Genomic DNA, 24,028 nt, shown 5'->3' on the forward strand with positions numbered 1-24,028 from the left:
TGAGACACTAATGAGCACTAAATAGCTTGTTTTCATGCTTACTTAAGGAGATTTGTTTAAACATCCCTCCAACTTCTGCTAGAGCTCATTTATCCACAGGGCTTATTCTTGCACAGATGTAAAACGCCAGCATCGATGGACGACAATACCATCTTGGTGAAAGGCCCTCCTGACCTACCAACAGCTGAAACAGCTGGATGGAGGTTTTCATTCTGAGAGCTCTTCTCCCTTTCTATTCATTATCTGAGGAGTAAGCAGGTAGCTTTGCCATTCATAATGGAGAAGGCCAAGTGAATTTCAGAGTCATTTTTGTATGGATAATATGATTCAAATGGCACAGATCAAAATATACCTCATTTCTCCCAATTTGGATTCTGAACCCTGTGGACTCACCAGAATGCAAGGAATTAGGGAAGCAGCATGGCCTGGTGGATAGAGAACAGGCCTGGAAGTCAGAAGGACATGGGTTCTAATTCAGGCTCTGCCACTTGTCCGCTGTGTGACCTTGGGCAAGTAACTTAACTTTTCTGTGCTTCAGTTCCCTCATCTGTAAAATGGGATTAAGACTGTGAGCCTTATTATGGGACAGGGACTGTGTCCCATCCACTTACCTTGTATCTATCCCAGCATTTAGAACAGTGTTTGACACACAGTAAGTGCTTAACTAGTATTATAATACTACCAATAATTATAATTTGACTGGTAGCACATCCTGCCCCAAAGAGACCCAGTTCCCTTAGGCCAAAGTGGGCTAGTCTGTTTTTCCCCTATAAAAATCCAATTCCTGCCCCCCCTCCAGTGAACTTCAGTGTCTTAGAAACTTTCAGTTGTCAATAAGGAAACAAAGAGGATCTGAAGATTGTTCATGGAATAGGGCTTTTTAGACTATGATATTGTGCTAAGCGCAATGGGGCCCAAGCATCTAGGATCTTACAGAACAATGTTATACCCAGGATAAAGGATTTAAATGGTGTTAGATAATAATGAGAATGGACAACAGGTATGCAAACGGTAAACTCTTTGAATCAAAAGCAGGGTTAAGATCCAGGCTATACTCCCAAGCGTTCTGCATGTAGTAAGCATTTAATAAATGCCAGTGATGATAATAAGTGGAAGACAGAAGACCAAGATCTAGAGCAGACAGCAAGAAAATAAAAGAGAAGCAGTGGTGGGGATTAACTTGGGAGGAGGTGGGTGGGAAATCCAGAAAAAAACAACAACAACTGGATTCTATTAGTATAAAAAGAAAAAAAAATAGGAATGGTAGCCACTGCTGTTGGCCTAAGGCAAGAGTTATGGCCTGAGAACCAAGAGATCTGGGTTCTAGTCCTACTTCTGCCTGTAGCCGGATAACATAGACAAAGACCACCCATACACTCTGTGGCACTACACTCTCTTCCCCCATTGGGAACACAATTGGCAGGGGCAAAAGCAGCAGCATGGCCTAGTGGAAAGAGTGCGGGCTTGGGAGTCAGAGGCTGTGAGTTCTAATCCCATCTCTGCCACTTTATCCGCTGTTCCTCGTACCAATGACTCCTATGGTACCTAAATTAAGTGTTGAAGTGAGAGACGTAGCATGGCCTAGTGATAGAGCACAGACCTAGGAGTCAGAAGGTCATGGGTTCTAATCCTGGCTCTGCCACTTGTCTGCTATGGGATCTTGGGCAAGCCACTGAACTTCTCTGTGCCTCCATTACCTCATCTGCAAAACGGGGATTAAAACCATGAGACCCACGTGGGACAGCCTGATTACCTTATAGCTACCCCAGCACTTAGAACACTGCGCTTAACAAATACCGTCATTATTATTATTATTATTTCCCCAACCATTAGAGCTACGACTGATTCTTCTGGGAGGGTTCTTTGTTTGAGTCTTCTTGACTTGGACCAAGGCTCATCTGTGTGGGCAGGGATTGTCTCTATTGCTGAACTGTACTTTCCAAGCGCTTAGTACGCTGCCTTGCACCCAATAAGCACTCAATAAATACGATTGAACAAATGAATGAACCTCAAGCCAAGAATAGCATTAAGATAAAGGATCAATACAATGAGTTTTGAAGAAAATGTGCACGGCATTCCATTAATATACTATTCTTCTATGTACAGCAGAGAAAAATCTGTGGGCTCTTAACCTTCATAGCCATAAACTCTGCCAGAACATTAGCAACCAAGACAGCTCTATATTCTCTCCGTCTGGGCCACAAGTCTCAGTAGGCACGTTAACGGTGATTCTGCAAACACCAGGTTCATTGCCCCTTCAGCACTGTGTTCTTGGCACAAGAATAGAAGAAAGGTTTGCGCCATGGAGCGCAGACTCAACCTTAAAAAAAGTGACAGTTAAACTAAATCAATCATCTTTATTGAGCGCTTACTCTGTGCAGAGCACCGTCGTGAGCACTTGGGAGTCTACAGGACGACAGAATTAGCAGATACGTTCCCTGCCCATAACGAGCATGTAGACTAGAGTCCATTTTCCTAACATCAGCTGGTCTTTTGGTCTTCCCTGCCTCCCTTGGACTTTAATGCAGACAATTAGTCATTGAAAAGGCTAATGTTGGCTTAACAGGCTTAGACGTTTTAAAGTAAACTTCAAACGGCATTTCCAGGTAGGCAGAGGGGGCAGCGGTTAGTGACTGCCAGACAGGAAGATCCCTCCTTTCTAGACAGCCCAACAAAATGAGGACTGTCCCAATTTTCAGGATTTGCCTAGGGACTTGAATCTGTGCCATGGCACTCAGACTCTTCCCAGGGCTCCAGAAATGAGAGGATGGATCGATCCAGCCTTGGGGATTTTCCTCTTAATCAAAGACTCCATCTCCTGCCAAGTGAAGTAAAGGAGGATCAGGTGAAAACAAGAGATGTTCCGTTCATGCGCAGCACAGTCATTGCACAACTGCACCCTCTTGTTGGGAAAGGTTTTCTCCTCTGCCACTTGGCTCTGCTACTGCTGCTGCTGCTGCTAAAAGTTTCTTGACTTGGGGTGTGGGGGAAGCAACTCTTTTCTAGAGCTCCTGAGACACTGAACCGTTAACTACTGCAACTTGGCAGTAGAAGGCGGGAAAATGTTCGGCACTTCCCAGTTGTTTCTGAATTGTTCTTTCCAACTCGTGCAACTGATCTCTAAACACTTGCCAAACAAACTGACTGGAAAAATATGAAGGCTCCTAGGTACAGTGATCTGAAATGGCTCTTGGTTGTGTGAAGTGAGTTGGAACTGTGCTCGTCAAGCGGCAGGGACTGTCTCTATCTGTTGCCGACTTGTTCATTCCAAGCGCTTAGTACAGTGCTCTGCACATAGTAAGCGCTCAATAAATACTATTGAATGAATGAATGAATGAACTGTGAGAGGGTTTCTGTTTAGGTTTTTGTGTTTTTTTAATTCACTTTTTTTTGTAAGTCTCTCAGTTGGAAGACTTTCCATTTGGACTTTCTCTGAGAACCCTGGGGCTCATCAATGTAAAGAAAAAAGAGAGAACTTTTAAAGACAAATGTGTGTGCATTTTTGCAGGTACAATATAAATGATTTTCAAAGGAATCTGCCTCCCATAACCCACAGTTCCACAATGAATGGGTCTATTATTGGTCAGTCCTTTCTCACAGCACGCAAGAATGGAAACACATACATTAAACTCTTGTTATTAGCTACTGTCTTGGACCTAATGTTTGCTCTGATACACAGCAAGGTTACAAACCTTGGCTTCCAGCTCAGTTAATCCTTGCTGTAATTGCTCCTGGGACAAAGTCTCTTGTTAACACTCACAGCACTTGGTTTTCAAGAAGAGAGTTGCAGTGAGTGTCCAATTTTCTCTTCCAAGGAAGAGGACAGAGCCAAGGCAGAAAGGCAGAGATAGATTCAGTAAGCAGAGAGTCACAGAATCAGGGGTGACTTTAAAAATTTAGGAAAGAAAAATTTGTGGACCCTTATCGACCCTCATAGCCATAAACTTCTGAGCCACACAAATTTTCATACACATTCACACACATGCTCCTGGGCCTTCTTCCAGTGGATATCAGGGGCCATCAGGTCTTTGTCCATTAAGAATTCAGTCCATCATTCTAAAATAACAAAAGTGACCGGCCCCATCTCTTGAAAGTTGGGAGCCAGAATGTGAAACTGATGATCTAGATGCACGGGTCTAATTGCAGGGCCAGGACAACTACCAAGCTTTGAGATAGAGCAGAATGGACATAATCAATTTCATGCACACCCTAGTTTCCTTTATCTTGAAGAGAATGAGATTATTCAAAACCTACCATCCATGCTGGCTCTTCCTAGTAAAAACCCATATGAGTCCATTTTAAAGTGATGTGTACTGCTGAACCACAGAAGTGGATATAAACCAAGGTTCATGTCTTTTGGTCGATGCTACTTCAAAGGGTTTTACATACCATAATCTGCCATAGCCCTGTCTTTCAGCCATCATTCTATCAGACTAATTAATAAGAGGATAAAGCTTTCTCATAAAAACTAGGCATAAAATCACCCCCCAAGAGAGCTGAGGGCCAACTCACTGATCAATCCCACAACTAACAAGAGTTCTCAGAGGACCAAACTGACACAATAGGGCTAAGAGATGCCCTTGGGAAGCTGAAGCTGTGAATTTTATTTCTGACTCTGTCACCATATTGGTGCATTGTTTTTAGCAGGTTGATCAGGGTATGTCTTTGGTCACAGTTTAATATTTCCATCCTACTACTAAAATATATTTGATCTTTCACCCTGAAGCAATGGCAAATATACTGCAATTACAGCTCTCCCTCAATGGAAATACAATACTCTATTACTCTAGTAGTACTCTACTGCCTAACACTCAGACTCACAATTACCTGACTTTTATGGACCTCAGTTTCTCCATTGGTTCCCTAAAAATACCTCGTAGTTCCATAAACACTTTTCATTTGGAAATTCAAAGCACACCAGGAACATCTATTTAGCCTCTCTATGCTTCCGTAAGGTTGGAAAGAAACAGATATTACTTCTAATCCCCGTTTTATAGTTAAGCATAAAGATGAATAATTATAATTCTTATTGATACCTCCAGCTATTGTTAGGATTAATACACTGTTACAAAACTTTGAAAATGCAGTGTCCCGGGCAATCTTAATTCTCTAATTTGCAAATTACCTGTGCTTTGTCATAGGAATGTCTAGTTACCAGGACTGAGCTATTGTGGGTGAGCATCTTACTACAGTTAACTTTTCAAGTGGTTTTGGAAAGAAACTACGGGAGTCTAACTCATAAGAGACATCAACCTCGGTTCTCCCACTCACTTTCCTGGGTCCCAAACAGGGTATCTGATTTCCCCTTATCTTAGTTTGCCCTTCCTTAAAATGCCAATAATAATGCTTCCTTTCTAAATTAGATTTACCCTATACTCTATTGAGAAAAAAGGGTAGAAACACTAACATTATTTTGTTTCCTGATATGCTGTAAGGATTGATTTATTTTGGTAAGGTATTTAGAAATTTTAGTAAAGGCCTCAAACTTGAAAAATTTGAAAAAAAGCAAATCACTCTCAGCAACAATTCACCTCATCTCATCCATATTTTTCCAAAATATTACAAACCCTGATCTTCAAAACAGCCTTGTCAAGAAGGGTCAAGATTAGCGCAATACTATTTTTGCTACTCAAAAGTTGAGCCACAGCAAGGAGCTCATCACATGTGCCTGGAAAGGTCCTGTTGGAATCTGGATAAGCTCCCCTCTAGACTCTAAGGTCACTGTGGGCAGGGAATGTGTCTTTATATTTTTATATCGTTCTCTCCCAAGTGCTTAGTACAGTGCTCTGCACGCAGTAAGCATTCAATAAATATGACTGACTGACTCGCCTGAATCTTGATGTTCCAAAGTCTCTCTTCTCTCTCACAGTCTCACCAGAAGTACTTGTTATAATCTGGAGAAATGGAGAAGGAGATTTTCAAATTGGCCAGGAACTCAATTTATCTTTTCAAATCTAGAAATCTCTTCTTTTAAACAAATAATGGTCCATTCTCTTGAACTCCTGCAACAAAAACAGTAGTCGCTGTAAACAGCAACAGGCAACATCACCACCAGATTGCCTTGCTCTGGTCTGTGTGTGTCACACATATAATGCTTCTTGAGGTTGTGTGTTTTCCTTCATTAGATTAATTAATTAACTCATTTTTAGACGGCTGGGAAATTTTAGTTCTTTGTGTCTCATTTCTTAACAGAGAAGCAAGATTTACCTCCCAACCACCCATGAGATTTTCTCAAGCTGTAATTAATTGCCCAGGGTGTAAAAATGTGTGTCACAGGCTCTGAAGAATGTGGATGGTTGACCATAATGGATGCTTTGCAATTGTTTTGGTCTACCATATAAACCCTCCTTCATTTATCCATTTGTACATGGCTAGTTAAAATGTGCCCAGCTCTATGGCATACCAAAACCACTGCAATCAGAGTTACAGCACATTTTGGACATTTCTCACTTGTGTCCTGAGGACCACAGAGTAAAAGAAAAATGGAAGTTGACCACTCTTCCCTTTGTTTTCCTTGTACAGGTTAATCTGACCACCTCTGTCAGTTTACCTGGGAACCCAGATAATAGGCAGTCAAACTGAGGACTGAAAAGCCACAAATATTGAGTAGTTTCAACGTGGAATTTCGGGAATGCTCCTAGCAAACTGAGCTACATGTGTTTGCCTGATTCCAAATTTCTGCAAACTCCTGGATATAAAATTGCCCACTTGGTTGCCAACTTTTCATCCAGACACAGAGGTGACCTGGGGTGGGGCTTTAAAGGGGCAGGAAACAGAGAGATGGACAGAGACTGTTAGACTTCTGTTCCTTGCCCCCTTTTTTATGGTATTTGTTCAGCATTTGCCTAGGGCAGATAAGAATTAACTGGGATGGACAGAATACTTGTTCCACATGGAGTTCACAGTCTAAGTGAGAGGGAGAACAGGCAAAAGAGGCATGGAGAAATTAAGTGACTTGCCCATGATCACCCAGCAAGTATTTGAGAGAGCCAGGATTAGAACCCAGGTCCTCTGACTCCCAGGCCGGTGTTCTCTCCACTAGGCCACACTTAGGCCTTTATAGCAGAGAACCAAGGGGATAGAGTGGAGAGAGGCAGATAAGAAGAAAGATAAAAGACAGTCAAAGAGATAAAGAGGAGAGAGGCAGAGAGGTAGTTGAGCAAGTGAGCAAAATTCCACTCCAGTCTCACCGGGTTGCAAAACTTCAAGAGCTGGGTGAAGGGAAAAAATCCCCATCCCTGTCAACAAAGTCAAGCAGAAGTGCAAAACACCTATAACCTGGTCCCGAAGTCAAGAGGGGAGGAGGGAGGTCCTGGCCAGGGTCCTTGGCTAATTCCCACTCCACAGTAAGCTCTTAATAAATACTACGACTACTATTACTACCACTATTTCTACTCCTCTTCACAACCCCCGGATGCTAAAAACCCTACTTTGCACCACCCGTTAAATCCCTATGGGACCTTGCTGCTCTAAATCGTTAGTATGAGGAAGATAGGCACTTTAGTTCCAGAATTTGAAGAGTCAAGGGGTGAGAAATCTTAAGAAAATTTGACTGGAGATATCTTAAAGTCTTTGTTTCACTACTGATCTAATCAGCACTCACACCTTAAGAATTCCTCTAAGAAGGGTAGTTCTGAGAGTAAAATCCCATCGGGAGCTCTCGATGCAGATAGGGGGCAGGAAGAGGAAAGGGGGACAGGTGTGTTGGAAATTGTCACAGATCTACTGCCTGAGGACCTACGAAACAAAGCCAACTTCACATTTAAGCTCCATTTCTCAAGGGTTTACACCTCACTACCTGATCCACCGGTGCTTAGAACAGTGCTTGGCACATAGCAACTGCTTAGCGAATACCATCATTATTATTATTATAATGGCTCACGGTTCATAACTTTTCAAATGAACAGCAGAAGATAGCTCCCCTCCTCCACTATTGTCACACATATATAATTAGGGGACTTTTTTGCCCTGTAATTCAGGAACAAAACAAACATCTCTCACACCCACTGCCACCAAAAGGTTCATGAGATTCTTTTTGGTTGAAGATGGCCACTGGAACTATTTTCATAATTCATGCCTGAAGAGCAGAAAGGTAAAGGCTTTTGGAGGCTATCTTAGTCTCCCGGCTGTTCATAAGGAGTTTCAAAAGAATGCATAAGAGATAATTCACTGGGTCCCCAGAAGCAGTTTTGAAAATAGATTAAATACCAAAGAGGTGAATAGAGAAATGGAGGAATGAAATACACAAGAAGGATCAAAAATTCCAAGAATAAGAATGGGAAAATATAATCAAAGGGAACAGAAAAAGAAAAAAAAAGTCTTTTCCAACCTAATTATGGCCTAGATATGAAAACTTAGTAGGTGGTGTGACTGGAAAGGTAGATCATAGATATACAAATGTATAGATGTTCTTACTCAATTGGGGAGACACAGCTATATTTGGAATAAAGAAAAATCAGTTTTCTTGGGGTTTCCCTCTTTCTCCTTTTCTTAGATCTGCACCTCATGCACTTGCTGCTCACCAGGCTGAATTTCAGGATTTTGCAAAATGAATATCCATGTCTTCAGTTCCTAGGATTAGCTGCAGTCTTAATCCCCATTTTACAAATGAAGTAACACAGAGAAGTCAAGGGACTTGCCCAAGATCACACAGCATACATGTGGTGGAGGTGGGATTAGAACCCAAGTACTCTGACTCTGACTCCTAGGCCCTTAGTCTTTCCTCTAGGCCACACTATGTTTCAATGATTCATCTGGCTGGTCCAAAAATAGCATTTTCTGGACACAAGGCCATTTGCCATTTGAGCAAATTTTTTTTAAGTTTTTAAAGAAAAGGTACTAATAGCAGTCGCTGTGAGGCAAGCCCTTCACACCATTTATGTCTAAGTTCCTCTGGGTTCAGCTCCAGATAAGAATCTCAAATTATGCTCTTCATTTTAATAGCAAAAGAAAAAGCCTCATCTTTTTTGAACGTAACCATGAGAACTAACCTAATCCAGCCCTCGCTGCCTTCAATAGAACCACCCTTAACCACACCAGACTAGTAGGTTCCTATTAGTATTTACACCAAACTTTAGAGAAGATTTCCCCAGTCTTTCTTAGTAGCTGATTGTAGAGTTCAACCCCCTTTCTGCACAGGTAACCTAAATCCCTCCACCAGAGATTAAAGCTCATTCCCTCTTATTGCTTTTGGTGGATCTCGCATATAAATGGAGAACAGCTGATCACCCCTCTCTGCCTAACTCTTCATAAGCTCAAAGTCTGTTATTAAGCCCTCCTTCAACCTTCTCCTCTTGAGGTAAAGTGACCCTACTTCCTTTAACGTTCCTTAGAGATCGTATTTTCTCACCCTTTAATTATCTTTGTTACTTTCTTATGAATAGTCTCCAAGTTTTCTATGTTTTTCAAGTTGTGAAACGCAGATTAAGTTGTGGAATTTCACTGGTCTAATAAAGCCCAAGTTTTTTAACCTCCTAGGCTTTTTGAAACTTTTAAACTGGTCTACCCAGAGAGATTTTGTTGCAGTTCAGGCAGTTTTTGCTAAAATTTGGTGTGAGGTTGCTTTTTCCGAATATCAGCAGGGCCAGTCCCACTGACATTCTCACTTCTCATGAGCCTAATTTTTCTCTATCATCAGTCTCTCCTTTCAATTTTGTTTTTCTGTTGTTTTCTTCTGCTAATTCTTGTGAAACACCTTTCCCAGGCCATAAATCCCTTTGAGTGTTCTGTAGAGTCTGCTTGGTCACTACCATGGCCTGGTTGGTTATAGCCATCCTAAGATATAATTTCTCAGTTTGAGTGCTGCAAGATAACCTGGTGAGACTAGTGCCTGGAAAAGATAGAGGATTTTAACAAGCTCTTGTATCAGTAAGCTTGCCTTGCAGGATGAAAGCCGTAAGGAGCCTCTCTCATTCTCCAAAAATAGGGCCCAGCATCTGAAGACCCAGGGGGCTTTGGTAAGGAAATAAAATACAAAAGGTGCAAGGATCTAGGGAATAGAGAACTCAGGATGGGGCATCCAGACCCTTGGGCTCTTTGCCCATTTCTCTGTGGATCCGCTGGCAAGCGCTGTGACCTTGGGCAAGTGACTTTTTAACCTGTCTGTGCCTCAGTTTCCCGACCTGTAAAACACAGAATGCCTCCCTCCCAGGGATGTTATGGGGATTCATGAGGTAATGTCTAAGTGCTTTGAGCTCCTTGGCAGAAAGGCGCTATATAATTACTGTTTAGTATTTACACAGTTCTTCATGCTTGCCAAGTTCTTTACGATCATTCCTTATGAGTTATTCCTTACAGAAGCCTGTGAAGTAGACAGCATTACTGATCCCATTTTATGGATGAGGAAACTGAGGCAGAGAGGTTAGATGTCTTGCTCAACGTCTCACGCTAAACCACGAACTGAACCCAAAATAAGAACCCAGAGCCCTTCATGTCTCCGCACAGCAACTTATCTCATCCTGTAGATCTAAGATACCCTTATGCCTGAATACCAACTCATATTGCTTGGCGATCAGTCTTCCTGGACTTTAAACTGGCTTTAATTCCCCGTATAACTTAAGGAAGTCATTTAGACTCACTGAGCTGACCTAGGGCTATCTCTAGAGTAGAGAGCCAAATGTCATGAATTGCTCTGTGTGAATTAAGAAGCACGGCCAGTTGCTTGGCCCTGGAGACCAAACTTTTCCGGCAGTGATTTCCCAATTTTCCCTGCCAAAATGGCACCTGTCCAAATTTCCCAGGCATCTCCCCACGCTTGCTCCACAGGCTCTGACTCTCTTTCACTGCTCCACCCCCAAGACAATTGCCCTGCCTGTTACCCAAAGAATATCCTCTCCTGTTCTTTAATTCTGAACTACCTCTTTCCCCTCTATTCCTATCCCATCTGGGTCCAAGGCAGCAGCATCTTCTGAGCTGAGATTCTTCAAATCATTCACAAAAAACTTTAGGAAACTTGTCTGCATTCGATGGTGGAGTAATAGTAATAATAACTGTGGTATTTGTTAAGCAATTACTACGTGCCAGACACTGTTCTAAGTGCTGAGGTAGATACAAGGTAATCAGATTGGACACAGTCCAGGTCCCACATGGCACTCATGGTCTTAATCCCCATTTTACAGATGAGGCTTTTGCGGGGGGGGGAGGGGGAAATAGGCAGCCACCTGCCCTGAGTGACTTAATTATTCCCCCCTCACTGAGGCATGGAGTTGGACTCGATAATAATAATGATGGTATTTGTTAAGTGCTTGCTATGTGCCAGGCACTGTACTAAGCAATGGGGTGGATACAAGCAAATTGAGTTGGACACAGTCCATGTACCATATGGGTCTCACAGTCTCAATCCTCATTTTACAGATGAGGTGAGGCCCAGAGAAGTGAAGTGATTTGCCCAAGATCACACAGCACACAAGTAGTGGAGCCAGGATTAGAACCCATGACTTTACGACTCCCAGGACCATGCTCTTTCCACTAGGCCATGCCGCTTCTCACCCTTTGCACCCTTCCACCCCAGGTGTCTCAAATCTTTTACCTCCAATTAGAAGATCTAGGCAGATTGACTAAGCTGATGGTTTGGGTGAAGAGCCAGTCGGACCAAGCCTTCCATAGTGTAATTAGTGGTTCTGCTCTGAGAGATCCAAAGCTCCAGACAGTATTAAGCAGTATAAACAGAGTTCTGTGGAATGGTCAAGGAAGCTGTTGGTGGCATAACATGAACAGGAGAAGGAGCTAAAACTGTATCTCGGAACAAACGGGTAAAACCTCTCTCCCCATTATAGCCCTCCAAAATTAAGTTAATAGAGAAATCCTATTTGTGACATGGGCATGAGGCTTTAAATCCAAATATTTAAGCTGTTTTGAATTTCCAAAATTAACTTAGAAATGCTAATCGATGGTTGGAGAATATGAGAATATTTTTCTTCTATCCCCCTACCCTGACCCTTCCACCACAGAATAAAACTTAATGAGGTTTCATGTGAAATAAAGAAGGAAGACACAACAGCCTAGATATAGTGTGGTCCTAAAATAAATGCGCTCTAGCTTATATGATGAATTCATCCTGGAAATTCACTGGGTTGGTGACAGATAGGATTGGGATATTCAAAATTCTAAGAGACTAATTATGCACCACATTAGTCCTTATAAGTTGGAATATAATAAGAATGAAAATAATTATAGTTTCTATTAAGAGCTTACTTTGTGCCACCCACTATACTAAGTGCTGGGAGAGGTAAAAGATAATCAGGTCGCATAAGGGGCCCACAGTCTAAGGAGGAGGGAGAATAGGTAATGAAACCCCATTTTGCAGGTGAGGAAACAGGCCCAGAGATGTTAAGTGACTTGCCCAAGGTGGCAGAGCCAGGACGAGAACCCAGGTCCTCTGACTCCCAGGCCCAGGATCTTTCCACTAGGCCACACTACACTGCCTCTCACTAGGCCATTAGGAACAAAATCCCTAAAGCAGTAGCAGCCTTCAGTCGATCCCATGATCTCGAAGGGGGTCATCTCCCCTGGAAAGGCAAAGTTGCTTCCTCTCTCTTGAAAAAACAAAAGTACACTGATGGCTGAAGTACTCAGTATTGCTTTAAGAATGAAAACTTTCCAGCTCAAACTAAACTGTTACCATATCCAGATCAAATATGCATATGCTTTTCAGAACACATATCGCTTGAAAAACTGCCCTACTATATTTAGTACAAAGCAAATATATCAACTGGAACATATGCATGTGGAAAGTGTGCTCTTGTTCTGAAAACTACATCTCCTTATTAACATGAGCTTACCACAGTGGAAAAACATATTCAGATCAATAAATACCAGGGGCAGAAGGGGGTTGCCTTAGTGAATTCTAAAGGCAAATCAGGGAATACTCCAAAGAGGGGACACAGCATGTTTTAACTGCTGTGATAATTTGCTCTGAAAAAATGTTAGGGCTATATCTCCCTGCTGTAGCATGCCATGTGCTGCTGAATAAAATTGCTGCCATGCAGTCTTCTAGTGAAGGAATGCGTAAACAGGCTATATATCCTTGCATCAGTTCCACAGAATGTTGCACAACACGAAATGCCTCTCGATGTGTCATTTCCTCCTTGGCCACCTTCCCAGTTCCTGACAAGTCAGTCAACAAAAAAAAAAAAAACTGAAAGAGATTTAAAGCTGTTTTACTTAAGAACACATTCTGCCAACACCAGACATAACCTCTGCCATCACTACTACCCCCTTGTCCCCCTTTCCATCCTCCTTGTTAGAAGAAGAAATTTAAAAACCTTCCCAAAAATGCCGCTTTGCGCTAACACTAAGGATCACAGAAATTTTGATCATGGTAATGTGCTTTACAAGCTGGCCATTCAAACGGTTAAAATATTCATCCTGACCAAACCCTGGCTTGTCTTTGCTGACTGCAGAGTGCAGACGAAGTGCAATATTTGTTCAAACTTTTCATCACTTGTGTGCCTCATAAGCATTGGTGGCAGAGGAATATTCCGCAAGTCAGGGAAACAGAGTCACTTTCTGATGACGCTACCTACACAGAGCTAAAACTGGCCTGCCACCAGAGGTGTCAGCCAAAACTTGCCACCGGATTGCTAAATTGTCTCCACCGACAGCAAGGCTCTGGACACAAGCCCTACGTAGAATGTGCCACTTGTTTACTTTATTAGCTTCTTCCCACTCCCTCCACCCAACATATTTCTGCTGATTCCTGCCTTTCCCAGCATGCTAATAGCCACTCAGCAGGCTTCCTTCAGGGCAGACCAAATTGGAGTCATGAAGCCAACCTTTGCTACTCTAGAAACAACATTCTGCAATAGTTAGCATATTCAGCTCCCTCATTCCCTCGATTATAGAAGGCACTGAACATTAAGGAAAAGGAGGGATGGGAGGAACCTTATTGAAGGCACATCTCCTTCAAGAGGGCTTCCCAGACTAGCCCCACTCCTTCCTCTTCTCCCACTCCCTTCGGTGTTGCCCTGATTTGCTCCCTTTGTTCTTCCCCCCTGCAACCCCCACAGCACTTATGTACATATCTGTCATTTATTTATTTTTATTAATGTCTGTCTCCCCCCTCTAGACTGTAAACTCATTGTGAGCAGGGAATGTATTGCTGCATTGTACTTTACCAAGCACTTAGTATGGTGCTCTGCACACAGTAAGCGCTCAATAAATACGACTGAACTGAATGAATGAATGAGCCAGGCAAGGAGGGGAAGCAGAGGAAGGAGGAATGGAAGGAGCCACGGAAGGCGGAGGAAGAAAATAAGGGAGAGGAAGAGAAAAAGAAAAAGGAGGAAGAGGAGGGATGATTGATAAATTGGGGTGGGGGAGAATAGCTTAACCCTAAAGTACTCAATCAACATTCCTCTTGCTCATTTGACTGGACTGGCTATTACTGAAGGAAATGAGAGGTTGATGGAAAATGTGAGTCCTCTTTCCACCGCACCAAACCCACCCTATCCCACCCTGCCCATCAGAGAAGTCACTTCACCTCTTCTTGCCTCAGTTACTTCATTTCTAAAATGGGGATTAATGCTCTGAGTTCCGTGTGGGTCACAGAGTGTGTTAAACCACATTAGCTTGTATCTACCTCAGTACTTAGAACACTACCTGGCATATAGTGAGCACTTATACTCCATCATCATCATCACCCAGTCTCCAGATGTTCAACCTGGCCAGAATTTCTTTACCTGAAAATGCCCCTGGGATGTGTAGACAAGAAAAGCATCTAGGAAACTAAATAAGCAAAAGCTGAGATAGTTGAGCATGTGCAGGAAAGACCTGGAAAAGCACATTTTCCCCCAGTTTCATGCCCCAGTGGGCTAAAGTAGCCCTGAAAATAAAAGTAAAAAAATACTTACCCACCATGTCAGTCGCCCTTTCCCCTGAACTCCAGCCCTTTCTGAAAGTAAGAAAAGGAGTAAAGCAGAAGTAATGCGACAGTGTAAGCCAGGAAACCAAAGCAGGAATAAAGATCAGGGAGGTGAAGGAGAATCAGCTCTTAAAAGACATCTTTCTCCCACCTAGCTGTGGGTAGCAAAGCCCCAGGGACATGCAAAAGATGTGTGAAGGAAGCTGTCTTTCCTCCTAGACAGTAAAGCAAACTCCCCAGGAGAATCAAGAGAACTCCCAGAAACCCATCTGCCTAGATTCATTAAGCCAGCCCAGCAACTACTGACTTGGAATGTGACTTCAGGCAAGTCACTTACCCTCTTTGTACTTTAATTTCTTCACATGTAACAAGGATTGATGATGATGTTTATCGGCTATAACTGGCCCCACTTTTCCCAGACCTGGAGAATATCTTTTCTCCTGCTAGAGAAGTAGCATGACGTAGTGAATGGAACACGGGCCTGTGAGTCGGGTCATGGATTCTAATTCTGGCCTTGCCACATGTCTGATGTGTGTCCTTGAAAAAATCACTTCATTCCTCTGGGCCTCAGTTACCTTGTCTGTAAAATGGGGATAGAGACCGTGAGCTCCTTGAGGGACAGGGACCGTATCCATCACGATTTGCTTGTATCTACTCCAGCGCTTAGTACAGTACCTGACATATAGTAAGCGCTTAAGAAGTACCACAATTATTATTATTCCCTGAGAGATGCCATAGAAATGGCAAATGAAGGCAGACAATTTAAAACTAATCCAGTCATCCACTCAATATTTAGAATGAAAAATTCCTGAAATGATGTCTGGAGGGTGACATTCCAATAATGATCCCTATATTCCCATTATCCTCTACTATATAATAAAAGATGCTTTTCTAGGGAAGTAGTTTTGTCCCAAGATTAATTTAACTAGTCCTTCCTACTCCTCTCTTTCTTACCTTTTTTCCTCTTCCTCTGGTCTCTCCTTCCCTAAGCCATCCAAGGTGCAGGAGGAAAGCAATCCACACTCCCCCAAATCAGCAAAGCATCAGGACAACTTCCAAAGCAGTCCCACAGGCCCAGAGAATCAAGAAATCAAGCCTGAAGTTGCAAAGCCCAAGAGATACCAGAGAAACGGCAGAGCTGCAATCAATCAATCAGTGGTATTTATCCAGTGATGGTCCTGCCTTTATCTTTCCCTAATACCTTCCTCAGCAGAAGCTATGATCAATCAATCAATCAATCAATGGTATTTACTGAGCTCTTACTATGTGCAGAGCACAAAATTAAGCGCTTGGGAGAGTACAATAACTCAGATTTAGCAGACAGGTTCCTTGCTCATAATGAGTTACAGCCTAGAGATCCTCCCCTTGCTGCTTCAACAGAGAACATAAAGAATCCAAATGTGGCTCTTTCTGTCTCCCCCTCTAGGCTGTAAGTGCCTTGTGGGCAGGGAACGTGTCTACCAGCTGTTGTATTTTACTCTCCCAAGCACATAATATAGTCTGCTGCACATAGTAAGTGCTCAATAAATATGACTGATTGATAGGAGGCCTCTGCCTTGGAAACCAGGCAGAGGAAGGGCTGAGATTGGGCCCCTCAACCTAGCCACAGTTTTTATTTTAGAAAGTTTTCCTTTTAGACATTCAAAATTCCACAAATGAGAATTTAATATTGGGTGTATCAAATTCATTCCCTAATTTGTTTGTTATATAATAGAAAAATTTCTTACATTTAAGTGCCAAAAAAAAACCCAAAAAAAAACCACCCAAAAAGGATGTCCTCTCAGCATTCCCTGCTCCAACACAAAGATATTCAAATCAAGATGGAGCCATCTGTCTGAAGCCCCAGTTTCAAACTCAAGAGGAGGCCAAAAGCTTGATCCTACATTGGCATCTGCACTTACCTCTTTGGGATCCTCCCCCTCTTAAAAATTCAGTAATGGTTTATACCCTGCATAACTCACAGACTACAATAAATTTCCTGAAAAACTCCCCCCAAAATATACTTTGACCTCAGGGAGAAACTGGATGAAAAAAATCCTAATTATAATACCCTGAAATTGATTATTACTTTTTTTTTTAATTCCAAAGCACTCTCATGTCAGTTATCTTGGTTTATCCTAATAATCTACCCATAAAGATCCAGTCTTAGGGGCAGGTTGAATTACATTCAAATCCTGGACCTTGAGCAGCAAACCGATTTGGGATTTTTGGGAAAAGGGTGGTTTATTTTTCCCCTGCACGAGCCCGAATGACCATCCCACCCTCTTTGGGCATACCAGGCTCCCCAATTTGAAACCACTCGTTTAGTCTTTAACTCCACTATCCCACTCACATCTCCCAGGAAATCTTTAGAACCATCAGAGAGGTAGCCTCCAGAGAGCTGATGGCCTGGAGGATCTAATGGAAACATCCAAAAGAGAAAGCACTCTGTTCCGTCATTTCTGCTGCTGTTGATTGCTACTGCTGGAAAACATACGGCATGTGTTCTCTTGAGTTAACTTGCCAACGTAAGGTCAAAGTGTCTTGCCTAAAAACAAGACTTACAAATTTGAGATCTTAAGCATGATGTCATGTCTTAAAATGATAAGCTGGCAAAGAAAGTAAGTGACATTCTGTAAAGATGTGCACCGTTTTTATGTTTACACTACTTAAGATGAAGGTTCTAATAAGTCATCGGCTGTGTTCCTTTAAAGGGAAGTTTTATAACTGAGATGAATCACAACTGCAAAAGATCAAAGTTTGAAAACATCAATGATGCCATGGGGTACTTTTTAATCTTGTAATGAGTGATGATCATGTGCTCTTATGAAGTTGGTCCAACTGCCAACGCCAGATGTGTATATTAAGGAAAGAAGTTGTTTGTGATGTGACAGTGCTGCCTCAGCTGCCAGAGACAGAAAACACAGAACAAGGATGAAGCCCGTCAGATTTGTGAGTGAGAAGTAGGGTCCAGCAGATGTGCCAATAGGCTGAACCTCAGAGAGGGGCACTGCTTGTACAAGTCTCTCCATTAGAACTTCTTGCTGCACCCAGATCGTGATTACCCCCAGTTTTACTTCGCTTACCTCAGGCAACACGGCCTGCTCAGGGCATAATTTATAACAGTGATTAGTGTCAATTACTAATGAGCAAAAATTAGTGCAGTCATCTCTAGGAGAAAGGAACACTAGGGTGAAGTATCTAGGTGGAATCTGTTTTTGAGACATCTTCTCTTCCTAAAAGGGAAATCCGACCGTTTCTTTGGAAATCTACCAAGAGCAGCTTTCCGGGATAGCAAGGTACTTGGTCTGAATTATGGAAAACTTTTTAAATCTGCAGAAAATTCTACTAATTCAGACTCCATCAACTAATCCCCATTCCCGACCCTACTCCTACAGGTTTCAACGGGCAATCTGTTAGGAGCAGGCCTACATTATGTAACCAAACTGGTTCAGAAGTCATAAATTGCCATGATGGTCATCTGGTCAAAACAACCTCAATTGCTTCAAACCATTAAAGCAGACAAACAATAGACCCTTAGGCCTTCCACTAGGGAAAAATCTATTTTTCTTTCCCATGAAATTAATGGATATGCCCTTCTAGGAGATCCGTTCCATGACTCTTCATTGGACTAGATACCTTGTAAAGTTCACCGATATTTTGCGAGCGTGGATTGCATAATTAGAGCCTCTAAAGAGCTTCCGGACCATAGTGCTTAACAATCAGCTTCAGAGAGACTCCCTATAGACCCCACTTTCATTTATCTTATTGTTGGAAAATAAAAGCAAGCATATCCCAAAATCTATAATGATTAAAATAAAAAAGGGATGCTGAGTACTGGCCATCTTCAAAATATATTCACATATCATTTAGTTTATCCTCCCAGTGGTCTCTGTGAAATGGTGGTGCTACGCATAGTTTTTCATGGGACTTTGTAACTTTTTTAAGGTCCAAAGTATTCTAGACACAGAGGTGAGCCTTGATTAAGGTTTGTATTCAGAAGTAGCAGGGACAGAGCACGAGCCTGGGAATCAGACGAACCTAGGTTCTCATCCTGGCTACACCACTTGTCTGCCGTGTGACTTTGTACAAGTCATGTAACTTCTCTGTGCCTCGGCTACCTCATTTGTAAAAAATAAATAAATAAAAAATTGGGGATTAAGACTTTGAGCCCCATGTGGGAAATAGACTGTGTTCAACCTGGTTAGCTTGTACCTACCCCAGTGCTTAGTACAGTGCCTGGCACATAGTAAGTGCCTAACAAATACCTTTAAAAAAAAAAAGGACTTCATCCCTACCAGTCATTACTACTCATTCCCTCTTTGGTACAACTTCTGGAAAATACATTCAGATAAAGGGTAATCCCTCCCTCCCCTTATAATGTGTTCCAAAAGGAAGCTGTGATCAGTGGGAAAAGAAATACATTTTGAATATAAAGCAGGTGTGTGGCTACTTGCAGCACTGCAAGTGAGCTTTGCTAATTCAGCAGGGCCTCGGGGCTTGGGGAAAAGAGTGGCCATCCTTCAGACAGGTAAAGCATTCCTGATAGCTGCCACGCCCAGCCTGACCTGAGATCATTCAGGTGGTACCCCTACAGTTTGGCTTCATTCCTCCACACTTCTTAAAATTGACTCCTCCTTTTTTAGACCACACAGAGGTGTGGTGTGCCCGCCTCAAAAGGGGAAGTTTTCAAGCCAGTCAGACAGGACTGGCTGTCCTAAGCAAGTGGCCATAATTGCAGAAACTGCACCCTTAATAGAATGCCATACACAAAACCAAGGAAAAAGAAAAATACAAAAAAAAGCACACACACACACACACACAAAAAAACTACCTCAAACTATCAGTTTTTGCAGCAGGAAACTTCTTTTTGTCAGAAGTCAAAAATCATGGGAGTAAAACTATCCAGCTGCTCTTCTGATCAAGGAGGTACTACCACAGATGGGACACAGGCAGTGACCTTCACGTTTATCACCCCCATTTCAGAGAAAGGGAATGCAATTCTCAGAATCTGGGTAGGTGTGCCTATCTCTTGAGAAAATTTCTGTTGGCTCTACCTCCACCTTGCATCAAATCAGACTCCCTAAGAATGATGGCTAGGTCTTGCCTGCATTTACTCATCAAAAACAGAGTGGTGAACATGATGCTTCCGCTAGTAACATTTTTTTTAATGTGGGTTGTTCATCGGATAATCTTTAATCTCTAAATATTTTTAAATACAGCAAGGTCAGGTTTACTTTAATTAGTTTGAAAAAAGCAACAACGGCCTCTGTTCAATTTAGATTAAGAAAAAAATGTTGTTTGGCCCATTGAGAGTATGTGTACTGTATAAAACTGATCGCCAGTTAAATATGCCGGATGCCCAGACAGACAAATAAACCAAGACGGATTAAACCAGGTCTGACTATCTATTAGCTGAAACTATCTATAACAATTACTGGAACATGACCAAACGACAGTGTTGTAACAATCGAGCAAGTTATCATTTGCAAATAAATTCTTTGTAATTAAGGAGTGTGCTCTTTATAAAAAGAATGAGTGGGCGAGTAAAAAAGTTAAAACACATTCTTGGGCCATGGGAAACATACACAAGTGCTTTCCACTGAGTTCTGTCTTTTTAACGGTTTGTCATCTGACTCCTTGTTTCCTCAGCATTTGTTCTGTCCATTAATTTGAAATGGACGTGGCTCTTGCAAAATTAAGTTCTTGGTATCAAACAAATTCTAATCCACTTCCAAGAGTTCCAGGGGCATCGAGGTAAAATCTTTCAACCCAAAAAGGTTAGGGCTGCAAGTTTTTTGTTGATTTCTTTTCCCCACAGACTGGGAATTTCCATTAATTGTTCCTCACTAAAATTACATATGGAAACAGCATGCTTGGCAATGTAGCACATTCAGATGGAGGGAAAATGGTCTCGTTTTCTAAAATTTCAGTAGGTAGTCACAGCATACTCTCAGAAGAACACAACAATAATTCGAGTACTTACTTCTTGGCTCTCGGGGCCCATCTACTGTAACTTTAATAGCTCGATGGTAGGTGGCAACTTGGGGTGGGTTTGTGAAGACAGTTATCGTCAGGGTGAAACTCTTTCCTGAAAACAGCAAAGGGAGAAAGTCCACGATAAATGCAGGTAATCACATCTAACAGTCATGGGGTGTCACAGATTTTTTTTTAATGGTACTTGTTAAGTGCTTGTATATACTAAGCATTGGGGTAGATACAACACATCAAACTGGACACAATCCATGTCCCTCACGGGGTGCACAATCTTAATCCCCATTTTACAGATGAGGTAACTGAGGCCCGGAGAAGTTAAGTGACTTGCCCAAGACCACACAGCAGACAATTGGCAGAGCCGGGATTAGAAAGGTCCTTCTGCTTCCCCGACCCATGCTCTATCCAGTGGACCACACTGCTCTCCAGATTTTCAAGCCACAGATTGAGGTTTGAACCCACAGATGTGTTTCGCTTATAGAAAAGCCTCAAGTGTGATCCTGCCTGCGATGAGAAGGAAGCCTGTAGCTTTAGGCAAGTCTTGTGACTTCTCAGTCTCCTCAGCTCCAGTAAGCAACCCTGAGTGAAAAAATACCACTTAAAGTGGTATTACAAGAGAAAGATGTTCATTCACTCACTCAACATATTCATTGAGCACTTACTGTGATCAGAGCACTGTACTAAGGACTTGGGAGAGTACAATGTAACAACACACAGACACATTCCCTGCCCCCAACGAATTTATAGTTTAGAGGGGGAGACAGACATTACTCTAACAATAAATTATAGATATGTACATAAGTGCTATGGGTCTGTGGAGGAGGGATGAATAAAGGGAACAAGTCAGGGCGACACAGAAGGGAGTGGGAGAAGAGGAAAAGAGGCCTTAGTCAGGGAAGGCCTCTTGGAGGAGATGTGCCTTCAATAAGGCTTTGAAGGGGCGGGAGAGTAACTGTCTGTCAGACGTGAGGAGGCAGGGCATTCCAGGCCAGAGGTGGGACGTAGGCAAGTGGTCAGCAGCGAGATAGACGAGATGGAGGTAGAGTGAGAAGGTTGGCACTATAGTTTACAAAGAGCTATGTGGTAGCAGCAGTTGGCAATAAAAATTGAGGCTGCAGTCCACCCTACAAGTTTTCTCTCCCTTTCAGTTTTCTGCAACATCAGGAATACATCCAAGCCCCGGCAAATTTAGCAGTCTTTACTTAGGATTAGATCAGGACACAGTGAGAGGACAATAGTAGATCATTGTTGATTATGCTATTTACTTCACATGGCTTTACCGTTTCATTTGTTTAACTGCACTACAATAAGAAGATGAAAGAGAAAATTTCTTATGGGAATCATTTTAACAGGGAGCTAGTGTCTCCTGTCCTGGCCTTAATGTGCCTGTGGAATGATGATGATTTCATCATTACTGGAACAAAGTTTTCCTTTTTTTTCTCCTCTTCCATTTGTTCCCGCTTTCAAATCTTGAAATAACTCACTGACAGTGACTTATTGTTTGTTACGCATACGTGCTATCTTCCAAACGAAATTTAAATTTGAATTTTTAGAAGAGGGTGGGTATTTAGTAGAGATATCACAACTCATGATTCAGATTTGTGGGCAGAAGGCGATGAAAAGGAGGAAAGAAAACACAGGGGAAATTGTGAGACTAGATCTGAGTGAATGTTCCCCCCGCAATCCCCCCAAAGAGGACACCAGTCTCTGTTATGCAGACTCACTGACAGTTGTAATCAGTTAGATATGCAGCGGTTAAGTCATGTCAGATAGTCAAAACTGCAAACTGTTACAAGACAGGAAAAGGTGGGCGTAAAAGAGTGACTCAATAAAACATTCAGCAATCCCAAGCCTTACTGCTCATTTAGTCTGTTCCTGTACCAGAACCTAAAAGGGCCATTTTAGCCAATGATTCTTTTTCCCCTTCATTGAGCTCTGAGAGTATTAAATCAAAACACAAATCTTAAACAATATGTAGCAGCACAAAACTTAATGCAATCTTTTCAAAGCCTAATACGGAACAGGTTATATATAAAGCTTAATGCAGAACAGGTCTTTGACTGTCAAGTCTAGTGACTGGGTTTTCTTTTCAACCTAAGCCATGGAAGTTCCTAAAACCTGTTTAAGACGCAGATCATTTATTACCAAACATGTGGCTTTAGGTCGCCTTGGCTACATTTAACCAATGAACTAGAATGTGGTGGAGAATGTTCTCTGGGACTATAAAATAGGATTTAACAGATAATGCTTTCCAAAGAAGAAATGTGCCCCCTTCTCACCTCCACAGGCCATGAGGCCTAGGGCAAAAGCTAGGGCATGATGAAGAATATATCTCAAGCTAAAATTAACAAATAATAAACAAATCACGTTACTTGCCATAAATTGAAAAAAAACCCCAACAACATTTGAATCAGTCAAATTATCTTTCTCTAAGGGGTTATCTTTAGAGGATCAAGGACTCAGCTAACCAAAAGAATATGGCCAATATTCTCTAGACTGTAAGCAGGTTGTGGGCAGGGAATATATGTGTTTATTATTATATTGTATTCTCCCAAACTCTTAGTACAGTGCTTTGCACACAGTAAGCGCCCAATAAATACGATCGAATGAATGCCTGAATATCCGGGACAAGAACTTTATCGGGATGACTGAAAAATAGAATTTGAGTATGAAATTGTATGATTTCACTATAACATCCCCAACAAGTATCAGTACTCCTCCAAAATCACAGACAAAATTGCTGCTGGCCCGACATATAATTCTAGAGATCCTTGCTAAATGGATAAAACTACTGTAAATTTTCAAAATGAAACCACTTTCCTGGAAGCCTTTCTCTGCCCTCACGAGAAGCAGCCTGGCATAGTAGCTACAGCACGGACCTGGGAGTCAGAAGGACCTGGGTTCTAATCCTGCCTCTGCCATTTGTCTGTTGTATGACATCGGGCAAGTCACCTCACTTCTTGTGCCTCAGTTACCTCATCTGCTAAATGGGGACTAAGATTGTAAGCCCCACGTGGGACAGGGACTGCATCCAACCCGATCTGTTTGTATCCACCCCAACGCTTAGTACAGTGCCTGGCATACAGTAAGCGCTTAACAAACACCGTTTTTGCTTTCAATTGCCATTTAAATGAACTGTATTCCTAAAATCAAACTCCAAGCAACAAGATATAATTCCAAAGACATCTTCTCACT

At 42.1% G+C, this 24,028-nt stretch overlaps 1 protein-coding gene across 4 annotated transcripts in view; it reads right to left on the minus strand.

The window, feature by feature from the left end:
• Positions 1 to 24,028, minus strand: part of RUNX2 (RUNX family transcription factor 2) — a 308,136-nt gene that overhangs the window by 183,616 nt on the left and 100,492 nt on the right. For all 4 annotated transcript variants that reach the window (XM_039913021.1, XM_039913020.1, XM_039913022.1 and 1 more), the window contains one exon: positions 20,826 to 20,930. In XM_039913021.1, the coding sequence (XP_039768955.1) occupies positions 20,826 to 20,930 (105 nt within the window). The remainder of the gene's footprint in view (positions 1 to 20,825; positions 20,931 to 24,028) is intronic.

The sequence above is a fragment of the Ornithorhynchus anatinus genome, chromosome 9, assembly GCF_004115215.2.
Source record: "Ornithorhynchus anatinus isolate Pmale09 chromosome 9, mOrnAna1.pri.v4, whole genome shotgun sequence".
Classification (NCBI taxonomy): Eukaryota; Metazoa; Chordata; class Mammalia; order Monotremata; family Ornithorhynchidae; genus Ornithorhynchus; species Ornithorhynchus anatinus.